Genomic DNA, 12891 nt, shown 5'->3' with positions numbered 1-12891 from the left:
AAGATATAATTATGTGCGTATCGGACCTGAACCACAACATTTTCCATACTTTTCCAGACATTTTTCTTCCAAATTGCCAACCTATTCAAGACCTGGAAATTATCAAATTCATTTGTTATACTTTTTCCAGACTTTCCAGACCTGCGTAGGAACCCTGAGTTAGTCACCAGCAGGAGGAACGGAGACATGAACTGCGTGGAACCGAGCAGGGCGGGGTCAACACAAGACCTCAAACCATATGTTCAAGAGAGATGACTCAATGTCAAAAACATCAACTTGCTTAGGGAGCCTGCTATTGTCGGTGGGAGTGCATTCTCACAATAAGCGGTTTGTCCTGTGTGTGTTTACATCATCAAGACTTCCTGCTTTCTTGCGACGGCCCACGGGGGCATTTTACGAACAGCTGCCTGCTTATCAACATTGTGCAGATTACACCGGGCTTAAGTTTTTTTTTTTTTTTTATGAAATGTATTTTATATTCCAGCCCTTGCTGGCTTAGTCCCACATGGTGCTGCTTGTTCAGGATTTTGTCACGATTACTGAGCCATGACGGTGTCAGCGAAAGCACGCCTTGAAGTCACTCTAGAATCACCATAGGAAAAGGCCTCTGTGAAACATATTCCATAAATGTCCCAACGCCAGATCTGCAGATGAAAAATGCATTTTCTACTGCAAGTGCTATGCTGTTTGACTGCATACAGTGAAGCTAGCATTAAAAATATGTGCTGAAATACCAAGTGAAACAAAATCCATAAAAAAAACAGGCAAAAACCCAAACGTCTACGTGACTGTTACAAACAAGTGTTTGACTGGATCATACAATCCATGTCCCATATGTTCTATGGCAGAAATAACAAGCAGAAGATGACAACCTTGCTCAAAGCTGGAACGTGTCTTTAGATGTAAACAACACTTTGTCTAAACACAAGCTACATAAGCACAAGGTAGTGTGTGCGTGTGTGTGTGTGTGTGTGTGTGTGTGTGTGTGTGTGTGTGTGTGTGTGTGTGTGTGTGTGTGTGTGTGTGTGTGTGCGTGTGTGTGTGTGGCTGGGCTGCATACCTGTGTAGTGTTTCACCAGCTTCTGCAGCATCTCAAACTGGGCGCGGGTGGTGATGTAATAGCCGCCGTTATCCAGCTTGCGGATCTTGTAGTGTTTGACGTTGTCTCCCTTCATCTCATCCCAGTCCCGGATGGAGAGAGAGTAGGCACCTTTAAAGGCAGCAGACATTTGATTAGGCCAGATGGAGAGAGAGTAGGCACCTTTAAGGGCAGCAGACATTTGATTAGGCCGGATGGAGAGAGAGTAGGCACCTTTAAGGGCAGCAGACATTTGATTAGGCCAGATGGAGAGAGAGTAGGCACCTTTAAGGGCAGCAGACATTTGATTAGGCCAGATGGAGAGAGAGTAGGCACCTTTAAGGGCAGCAGACATTTGATTAGGCCAGATGGAGAGAGAGTAGGCACCTTTAAGGGCAGCAGACATTTGATTAGGCCGGATGGAGAGAGAGTAGGCACCTTTAAGGGCAGCAGACATTTGATTAGGCCGGATGGAGAGAGAGTAGGCACCTTTAAGGGCAGCAGACATTTGATTAGGCCAGATGGAGAGAGAGTAGGCACCTTTAAGGGCAGCAGACATTTGATTAGGCCGGATGGAGAGAGAGTAGGCACCTTTAAGGGCAGCAGACATTTGATTAGGCCGGATGGAGAGAGAGTAGGCACCTTTAAGGGTAGCAGACATTTGATTAGGCCGGATGGAGAGAGAGTAGGCACCTTTAAGGGCAGCAGACATTTGATTAGGCCGGATGGAGAGAGAGTAGGCACCTTTAAGGGCAGCAGACATTTGATTAGGCCGGATGGAGAGAGAGTAGGCACCTTTAAGGGCAGCAGACATTTGATTAGGCCGGATGGAGAGAGAGTAGGCACCTTTAAGGGCAGCAGACATTTGATTAGGCCGGATGGAGAGAGAGTAGGCACCTTTAAGGGCAGCAGACATTTGATTAGGCCAGATGGAGAGAGAGTAGGCACCTTTAAGGGTAGCAGACATTTGATTAGGCCGGATGGAGAGAGAGTAGGCACCTTTAAGGGTAGCAGACATTTGATTAGGCCGGATGGAGAGAGAGTAGGCACCTTTAAGGGCAGCAGACATTTGATTAGGCCAGATGGAGAGAGAGTAGGCACCTTTAAGGGTAGCAGACATTTGATTAGGCCGGATGGAGAGAGAGTAGGCACCTTTAAGGGCAGCAGACATTTGATTAGGCCAGATGGAGAGAGAGTAGGCACCTTTAAGGGTAGCAGACATTTGATTAGGCCGGATGGAGAGAGAGTAGGCACCTTTAAGGGCAGCAGACATTTGATTAGGCCGGATGGAGAGAGAGTAGGCACCTTTAAGGGCAGCAGACATTTGATTAGGCCGGATGGAGAGAGAGTAGGCACCTTTAAGGGTAGCAGACATTTGATTAGGCCGGATGGAGAGAGAGTAGGCACCTTTAAGGGCAGCAGACATTTGATTAGGCCAGATGGAGAGAGAGTAGGCACCTTTAAGGGTAGCAGACATTTGATTAGGCCGGATGGAGAGAGAGTAGGCACCTTTAAGGGCAGCAGACATTTGATTAGGCCGGATGGAGAGAGAGTAGGCACCTTTAAGGGCAGCAGACATTTGATTAGGCCGGATGGAGAGAGAGTAGGCACCTTTAAGGGCAGCAGACATTTGATTAGGCCGGATGGAGAGAGAGTAGGCACCTTTAAGGGCAGCAGACATTTGATTAGGCCATGATGCCTTAAGGTCTCATTATGCTTTCCGCATCAGCGAGGAACGCGAGTGTCCGCGCGGAAAAGTGACGTCAAATCAGCAGACACTCCCCTCCGCAAGGCTCCGTGCGGACGGTTTTCGACCGGCCGTGTGCACGCCGAATTTTGTAACTACGCGGACGCGGACGGGCGGACAAAGTGGAGTTTTCAAGACTCGCGCTCAATTCCGCCTGCAGAAACACACACAGAGTATACAAGCTCCACACGTTTCCTTGTCGGATTCCGTGTCTTTCATTTCCGTGCGGCCGGCCAAAGCGTCAAGCATAATCCAGGCTTTATGGTCACACTTTTCACAAATCTGAATTTTGATTGATTTGAATTGGTAAACCAAATAATACAGTGCAGAGAGTTGAAATGCAACCTTGCTAGTTTGGTGTATATAAATTAGGGCTGCAACTAATGATTATTTTCATTATCTGTTGATTATTTCTTTCGTTTGGTCTATAAAATGTCACAAAATGGTGATAAATGTCAATAATTTTCCCCCAAAGCCCAAGGTGACATCCTCAAATGTCTTATTTTGTCCACAACACAAAGATAATGAGTTTACCGTCATAGAAGACGAAAGAAACCAGAAAATATTCACATTTAAAAGGTACAATCAGCGATGTTTTTGTGTTACAATTAGGGATGCACGATATATCGGCAATCATATCGGTATCGGCCGATGTTAGTCATTTTTTAACATATCGGTCATATCGGTATCGGTCAGATGTTGCAATGTTAATATCGGTTATCATTATCAGCCAAATTCTTCACATTGATATGAAATAATGCAGTAAATCTATGATTTATGGGCTTTTCCAAAGGCTTTGCAAATAAAGAAATGCATAACTTTTTCAAATTCAGTGTTAACATGTGTTTTTCAGTATGTACAAAATGTGATGATCATAAAAATGTGGTTTTATACAGATCATATCGACATCGGTAAATATCGGTTATCGGCCATAACAGCAATGTTAATATCGGTTATCGGCATCGGCCACAATTTTCATATCGGTGCATCCCTAGTTACAATAAGTGTTAAATGGCTCGATATTCTGACAGCTACCACTGAATAGAGTGTTTGGTCAGTGACTTGAAACCCCCAATGAAACCCCACCATGTCAGGGCGGACATATCTCCGCAAGCGTAACTCATCGAGACTCACAGATGGCGGCATTGGATTCAAGGTGAAAAAATACATATAGTCCTTTTTATTCATCGCGATCTGACATTCTGTTCAGAAAATGTCAACTTTTCTCTGATTGGATAAAAATTGGCGCTGACCTCGAACTATCCAATCAGAGAAAAGTTTACATTTTCTGGGAAATGGAAGGTCAGATCACGATGCCTATAAAGGACTATGTATTTTTTCACCGCAAATCCAACGTCGCCATCCGTGAGTCTGTGGAGATTGGTTGTGGAGATATGTCCACCCTGCCTGCAGGACTACAGGAGAGAGATAGAGGACAGTGGGGGGTTGGGGGTTTCAAGTCACTGACCAAACACTCTATTTCAGTGATTGCTGTCAGAATAATATAACACAAAAACATCGCTGAATGTACCTTTAAGAAGCTGGAATGAGAGATTCCACCCCCACTTTATAAATTAGTCTCAACGATTAATCAATTATAAAAATAATTGGCAATTCATTTTCTGACGATCGACTAATCGTTGCAGCTCTAATTTAAATGCACATATGGTTGCACTGAACCAGGCCCACACTCAACTACAAGCATAAATAAGATAACGAGCTCTCCCGTTTGTATATTGGAACTGCTCTGTACATTTTACAATCTTGTTCTGCAAGAATAAATCCTATTACCTTTCGTAGTCTCGCTCTCTCGTGCCAAGAAAGTGCCTCGCTGGTTCCCTGGAACCAACAGGAGGCGCTCAGCATCTTTGCGGCCCATTTTACCAAAGTACCATCTGGTGAGAGAGAGAGAGAGAGAGAGAGAGAGAGAGAGAGTGAGTCAGTCAGTTTGATATACAGTCGGTAAGATTTTGAGAGTCAGTCAGTTTGATATACAGTCTGTCAAATTCTGTCATTTATCCACAGCTTTGAGTGAAAGCAACTCGGATGATAGAAACACCACCATCGCTCCATATAGCCTTTGAGCCTTTGTGTGATTTGGAAATGATCTGGCTTGATCTGAATCTTAGAAATCATTTCTCTAGGACTGATCTGAATCTTAGAAATCATTTCTCTAGTACTGATTAATTAAACATTGAGGCAGATGGAGGGGGAAATACATTAGTACTGGTTGTCAGCAGCTCTTAGGGACCAAAGAACACAATCATCATTTAATTTCCTTTTCTTCCCCCCTCCCTTCTTTTTTTACATTCTGTACATGTACAGAAAGGCTATATGGCAAGTCCGATACAGGCAACCACAAACATAAATATTGAATTCAAGCTGGAATACAACTGACTGCACCACACTATGACTTCTAGGCACTACAGCTACAACTGAAAAGATTATAGCAAACTGTGCTCTCTCGGCAATAATAACCCTTTATCTTGTCACATTAGATATCAACCATTTTTGTAAGTAGTGGCATAGCTATAATATAAGGCCTCTTACAACCAACTTGCATTGCAAAAAGAGTCTCCTACTCTTAATCATTGTTTTTTCTTGCCTATTTCAAGATATCATCACAAATGGAGTTCATAGGAAACAAGCTGATTTGTTTCAAGAGAAATCAGACTAAGACTGAAGACACGGTTAAACAACTTGTTGAGGGGTATTTCTTTCCACCCTGTGTGAGTGTAAGTTAAAAATGGCTTACAGCCAACGAGAAATCAGGTTAAAAGCTTGTATAAAAACAGCATTGGTTTGCCAGTGAAAATACTGGGCTCTATTGTGTGGAGTCCCACCCTGCCATGTGTTTGTGATGGTTAGTCACATGACTAACCATCATGTTAGTCAAATGACGTAAATTTGTTGGGCGTGGTTATTCGCTACCTCCGTCGGGCGCTCGCCGTGTGCCTGATTTTTTTTCTCACAGCGCGAGCAACGCACGGCTTCTCTCCAAAGATGGCCGCTTTCAAGCCACTGAGCCCTGAACACTGAGCTGTGTTTTCGTCACATTTGGTACCCATGTGGTAGGCTATAAACATTGATTTGCAACTGTTCGTTTTTAATCATTTCACCAAGTAAATGTGTTGTGTTGAGAGCATTATTGAGAGAGATTAAAAGCAGCACAGAGTAGGCAATCAGGGCTGAGAAGTAAAACGGCTTTCAGTAAAAACAAGTTTGGTGATTCCTTCATGTGCTGATGTGCGGTCGTTTGAGAGTGAAAGCGCACTCAGTACTGCACATAATAGCGATTCATTGCGACTTTTCACGGGCTGTTCTCACTATTACCATTGTACAATACATGCTGATCACTTGGCTGATCACTTTCTGAGTATAATAGCATCTGCCTCAGCGCGAGGTCTGCACGGTGACTCCCGGAGACTCGCGGAGCTCCACCCCCACGGAGCTTGCTCGAGTATAAGAGCACCTTTACTCACAACGTGTGACCGGCCAGCCTCACCATGCTCTGTTCATGAGGAGAGAACTCACTGAGCAGGATGAGCAAAGGGACTGGGGAGGAAAGGACAAGTAAGTAATGCAGACTGAGTTCACATTACATAACGATAGCCCTCGGCGAGAGTTTTTGGAGCTGGCCTACAAAGCCCCCCCAGATCAGAGCCTAAACGACGTTGGCTCGGCACTTGCAAATCGAAAGTATATGTCATTCTACAGAACTGGTGCAAACGGTCCCACAACCAAAAACATATTCAGTTAGAAATAACCGCCTCGTGGTTGTATGTCTCTGCCAACAAGTCAATTTGCTGTCTGCCCCGACTCATACGAGCACAAATACCTTGAAGCCCACGGTGCAGTGGTGTGGCCATTCAGCCTTATGGCACTTTAGGGAACGTTTGGGAGTACCTCAACAACACGGCTAATCTTTTCAACAAAATAGTCCTAACCCTACCCCTAAACCACCCACATCCCCTAAACCACCCACATCCCCTAAACCACCCACATCCCCTAAACCACCCACATCCCCTAAACCACCCACATCCCCCCCAACCACTCGGAAAACAACACAAACGACTACCACTTAGAAGACAGCACACAGTGATCTGACGACTGACGCCTGTCTGGGAGTGTGTCTGTCCCATAAGCGAGACAAACAAACAGAAAGAGAAAGAGGGAGAGTGAAAGAGAGAGAGAGAGAGAGAAAGAGGGAGAGAGAGAAAACAGGGTCTTACTCTTCAGCCTGTATGGAGTCGGCCGGAGCCACGTAGTTACTGGGGATGTAGCCTTTCTGTCCAGTGTTGATGGAGCGAGCCTCCCACCAGTCGCCTTCCCTGGAGAGAGGAGAGGAGGAGCAGTTAGACTACATTACACACTACAAACAGAAGCACCTCACAGTGGTTAGACTACATTACACACTACAAACATAAGCACTTCACAGTGGTTAGACTACATTACACACTACAAACAGAAGCACCTCACAGTGGTTAGACTACATTACACACTACAAACATAAGCACTTCACAGTGGTTGGACTACACAATGCAAACAGAAGCACTTCACAGTGGTTGGACTACACAATGCAAACAGAAGCACTTCACAGTGGTTGGACTACACAATGCAAACAGAAGCACTTCACAGTGGTTAGACTACACAATGCAAACAGAAGCACTTCACAGTGGTTAGACTACACAATGCAAACAGAAGCACTTCACAGTGGTTGGACTACACAATGCAAACAGAAGCACTTCACAGTGGTTAGACTACACAATGCAAACAGAAGCACTTCATAGTGGTTGGACTACACAATGCAAACAGAAGCACTTCACAGTGGTTGGACTACACAATGCAAACAGAAGCACTTCACAGTGGTTAGACTACACAATGCAAACAGAAGCACTTCACAGTGGTTAGACTACACAATGCAAACAGAAGCACTTCACAGTGGTTGGACTACACAATGCAAACAGAAGCACTTCACAGTGGTTAGACTACACAATGCAAACAGAAGCACTTCATAGTGGTTGGACTACACAATGCAAACAGAAGCACTTCACAGTGGTTGGACTACACAATGCAAACAGAAGCACTTCACAGTGGTTGGACTACACAATGCAAACAGAAGCACTTCACAGTGGTTAGACTACACAATGCAAACAGAAGCACTTCACAGTGGTTGGACTACACAATGCAAACAGAAGCACCTCACAGTGGTTGGACTACACAATGCAAACAGAAGCACTTCACAGTGGTTGGACTACACAATGCAAACAGAAGCACTTCACAGTGGTTGGACTACACAATGCAAACAGAAGCACTTCACAGTGGTTGGACTACACAATGCAAACAGAAGCACTTCATAGTGGTTGGACTACACAATGCAAACAGAAGCACTTCACAGTGGTTGGACTACACAATGCAAACAGAAGCACCTCACAGTGGTTGGACTACACAATGCAAACAGAAGCACTTCACAGTGGTTGGACTACACAATGCAAACAGAAGCACTTCACAGTGGTTGGACTACACAATGCAAACAGAAGCACTTCACAGTGGTTGGACTACACAATGCAAACAGAAGCACTTCATAGTGGTTGGACTACACAATGCAAACAGAAGCACTTCACAGTGGTTGGACTACACAATGCAAACAGAAGCACTTCACAGTGGTTGGACTACACAATGCAAACAGAAGCACTTCATAGTGGTTGGACTACACAATGCAAACAGAAGCACCTCACAGTGGTTGGACTACACAATGCAAACAGAAGCACTTCACAGTGGTTGGACTACACAATGCAAACAGAAGCACCTCAGTGGTCTGTTTGGAAAACCTGACACCTTCACTGAAAAATAAATGACTGTGTAGCATGATGGCAAAGCTCACTATGGAAGGTCAATGAACGGTCATGGAGGAGATTAGGACATATTGAAGTATATTGCGGGAAGGAAGCATGAATAACACAAAAGTCCCTACATGACAAAGAAGAGCATGACTTGCAACTGTATGCTTGTGGTAGAACCGTTTTTTGGTTACTTTTCATATTGATAAGACAAGGGTGAACAAATCAGAAATGTGAAATTGTTGACATTGTTATGTTTCAACTAAAAACACAATTGAGGAATATCAAAATAATAAATAAACTAAAAATATTTTTGATGAATTCCAGTTCCACCACACTATATCTCCATTCTGGGGGAACATGTTACTGTACATTGAAACAAACAAAGAACATCTACTAAAACATTTGGTAAGCAAATGTCTAAAGATAAAGCTAATTGCTTCAGTAATGTTGCAACAGGAGTATGACTTTCACGCATGTTATCATTTTGTAACTATGTAATGGATCTCTTATTTTGAATTGACTATTTTTACTCCTTTGCAAAAAGTGCGCAGCTGATGTCTGAAATGCAGTTCATGTAAATCACAGTACCATCATGTGCGTGCATTTGACTATTTGGTATGCATTTATTTGACTACCGTAAATTCCGGACTATAAGGCGCACCGGTCTATAAGCCGCACCTTCAAAGTTGACTATTTTTTTCTTATATAAGCCGCACCGGACTATAAGCCGCGGGTGTTTTAATGGTATTTTTTGTTTTTTTTACAGTGCACACAGTGTCCGCGGTGTGGTGAAAAGAGGGCAAGAGAGGAAATTAAAACAGAAGTGGATTTATAGTTAGAAAGAGTGCTAAAGAAGAGAGAATTCCGTTTTTTATTTTTTTATTTTAGTTACTCACAGTACTATTGACCAGTCCAACTCAAAAGATATTCGGCAGTTTCACTTTGAGCTCTTGTTCCGCCGCTGTCCATCAATGGTTATGACGAGTCTCGCTGGGTACAGTACGCCAAAGCGATATCCATTGACTCGATGATGCTGTTGTATGTTGCGCGTTTCTGTTGCACCAACGCGGAGAGGTCCTGCCGGACGAAAAAGCGCGTACCCTCCCAGGTGAGGGGCTTCTTCCCCGCAGCCTGGAGGATGAGTTGACGGTCGGGCCAGCGGAGTAGGCAGATGAAGATGGCCCTCGGTGGCAGGCCGGGGTCTGGACGTGGCCGAGGCGCCCGGTGTGCCCTGTCCACCTCTGGTGGTTTCTCGCCTTCCTTCAGGTCCAGGATGTAACACAGGATTTTGCCACGAAAGCGTCCATGTCACCAATCTCAGCTCCCTCTTTTACATTGATCAGGCGAATGTTATTTCTTTTACTCCTGCTGATTAAGTCATCAACCTGCGTGTGCAGGGTTTCGATTTTGCATTTTATCCATTTTCGGACTCACTGTGTTGTTTTTGTCCTCCAGTGCGCTGATGCGCTTTTCCGCATTATAAACTCTGTTCACGGTTGCCTTAGTTTCTTTAGTGAGTGAGTGGATGGACTTCTGCACGTTTTCAAACTTGTTTTCAAGCTGCTCAAAACCTCTGAGCGATGTCGGACTTAATCGATAGTGTTTCACGGAGTAAAAGTTTAGCCCAAGCCGTGTATCTCCAGCCTCCAGCAGGTGAGTCATTTCCTCATTCATGGCGTGATTGCTTCGTCTTTTTCTTTCTGCTTACCTGTGTTGTGTTATGTTATGTTATGTTATGTTGTTAAAAGAGGGCAAGAGAGGAAATTAAAACAGAAGTGGATTTATAGTTAGAAAGAGTGCTAAAAAAGAGAGATTTTTTTTTTTTTTTGGAAAAAATCCATAGATAAGCCGCACCGTTATATAAGCCGCAGGGGCCAAAAAAGGCCAAAAAACGGGAAAAAAGCCGCGGCTTATAGTCCGGAATTTACGGTACATGATAGAAGAACAGTGGCACGTTTTATACAGAGGACTCAGTGTATCCCAATATAATGTTCCATTAAGCTGTGCTTCACATCTGTGTAGAAAATAAGAGATAGGTTCTAACCAGATGGCCCATTAGAGGGACCCATTAACCCAGACAACTTTCAACTGTAATATCAGAGCAGAATACAATGAGGGATTAAAACACACACACACACATTTGTACAGCTATCTTAGTGAGGACATTCATTGACATAATGCATTCCCTCGCCCCTAACCCAAACCATCACAACTAAATGCCTGGGGCCGGTTGCACAAAACACCTTGAGTTAAGATTTCCCTTAGAGTCCGAGCTAAAGGTCCTTACGCATCAAGAGCGATGCGAATATACAGCACGAAATTGCGATGCGAGTTTTGACCCACCTGTCAATCACAGCCACAGATGTGTACATGTCGGAAGCGAATTTCTGAAAAATCGACCGTGGTTCGAAAAAACGCCGGAATAACGCTCAGCGAAACTTCGCCGTTGGTATGCACGGTTGCATTGACTGATATAGGTTCGGAAAATATTATTGACGTGTGAATTAATTGCACGAAAAAAAACGCTCCCGATGTGTAAGGACCTTAAGGGTTTCCTTAAAATAAAATTGGTTGCACACAAACACCCTTAAGTCATGTCACTAAAATGAAAATGAAGGGTGTTTGTTTGTGCAACCAATTATATTTTATGGAAACCTTAATTCTGACTTTAAGGAAAATGTCAACTCAAGGTGTTTTGTGCAAACGGCCCCTGACCCTTACCCTAACCCAGCCGTGTAGATAGACGAGTCCCGACATCTCCATTCACTCCAATGGACCAGTTTTTTACTCTCAAGAGAGTTCCAGGAAGTAAGGTCCTGGATTAAGCAGCACTGTCGAGTTGCAGCAAAATAGACAGTTTGTGCTGTACTCTGAAAAGGCTTTTCCGACCTTGAATCAAATTGTACATTATCAGCTTTATTTTAGCATGCAAAAGTAGCGCGAGACCCATTCCTGGCTGTTCATTGGCTAATGAGTCTCGCATTTTGGTCCTCTGCTGACGCCACTCTCTCTCTAGAGGACACTACCCTAACCTAAACCCAAATTCCAACCTAACCCTTAAAACCAAGTCTTAACCTTCAAACATCCCTTAGAACAGGGGTGTCCAAACTTTTTTGAATGGGGGCCAGATTCGATCATGTGAAATACTGGGGGGCCGGCCAGCTGCTTCTTGCATCATATGGGTTATATATAAAAAATAAAAATAAATCACATACAACACAATTGTACTCTAAGGATTGTGTTTACCATTTGCAAACATTAGTTCTGCCTGTGTTGTTCCTACTTGGTGCTTGTCTACAAACTGTATGATAGTGCTGTCATCATTAGGTGAACAAAAAATGTGAATTGAACTTGCTTGATTAACCAATACTGTGTGGAGGAGGGCCACATATAGTATATTTTGAGAGACACGCCGAGGGCCACTTAAGATCGGTCAAAGGGCCGCATCTGGCCCCCGGGCCGGACTTTGGACATGCCTGCCTTAGAAGGTGTGTGAGAAACTGAGGGCCGGCCAAAATGTCCTCACTTTCCAAAAATGTCCTCGCCTCCCAGGTATAAAACTCAAATTGGTCCTCACTAAGATAGCTGTACGAGAGCACACACACACACATTCAAAGACACATGCACACAGGTACACACAAAATCACATAGGTACATACAATCCCAGGGGGATCACACCCACGCAGTAGGATCTTGGTAAACATATTCCGTCTGTCATGTCTGTCCGTGTAGAAAGCACGTGCACTCACGTGTTATTGATAATCTGGAAGCGATCCCCTTTCTGGAATGACAGATCGTCCGACGTCCTGGCTTCATAGTCGTACAGCGCCACAAAAAACGTTACACCACCTGAAAGCAAAACATCAGAACCAACGTTTTTGAAAGGCCCTTCTGAGTTATCAACTCCATGCTCATAATAAATCATTAAGAAGAGACGTCTTAAAAGCCCGACCCATCTCTTCTAGTCGAGTTTATTTGTGGCGCCCTTATTTAATCAGTGTTAGAGACAACGCCCACATTATGAGACAATAAATGAAAAGCACAATCGTCAAGCAGACCCTCAAATTCATGTGACTTAATCTCACACTATAATGGTCAACAGTGGTCTCGCCGGTGGTATGGAATGACAGAGTGCAGACAGACAGACAGACAGACAGCACAACTCTGGTAGGTTTATCTTGAGGTAATTGAATGGGCAGGATTAAATCTAAACAGCCCCTCGG

The 12891-nt window shown here is 44.0% G+C and overlaps 1 protein-coding gene across 1 annotated transcript in view; it reads right to left on the bottom strand.

Moving 5' to 3' along the window:
• yes1 (YES proto-oncogene 1, Src family tyrosine kinase) overlaps positions 1-12891 on the bottom strand; it is a gene marked incomplete at its 3' end in the record, with an annotated part of 40816 nt that overhangs the window by 9151 nt on the left and 18774 nt on the right. Inside the window, exons 3-6 of the mRNA XM_083653835.1 lie at positions 12418-12517; positions 7058-7156; positions 4617-4720; positions 1061-1210 (exon numbers count right to left, since the gene is read on the bottom strand). Of these exons, the coding sequence (XP_083509961.1) occupies positions 1061-1210; positions 4617-4720; positions 7058-7156; positions 12418-12517 (453 nt within the window). The remainder of the gene's footprint in view (positions 1-1060; positions 1211-4616; positions 4721-7057; positions 7157-12417; positions 12518-12891) is intronic.

This window comes from Poromitra crassiceps, assembly GCF_964638095.1.
Source record: "Poromitra crassiceps genome assembly, chromosome: 17".
Classification (NCBI taxonomy): domain Eukaryota; kingdom Metazoa; phylum Chordata; class Actinopteri; order Beryciformes; family Melamphaidae; genus Poromitra; species Poromitra crassiceps.
This window is presented reverse-complemented; position numbering and strand designations above follow the sequence as displayed.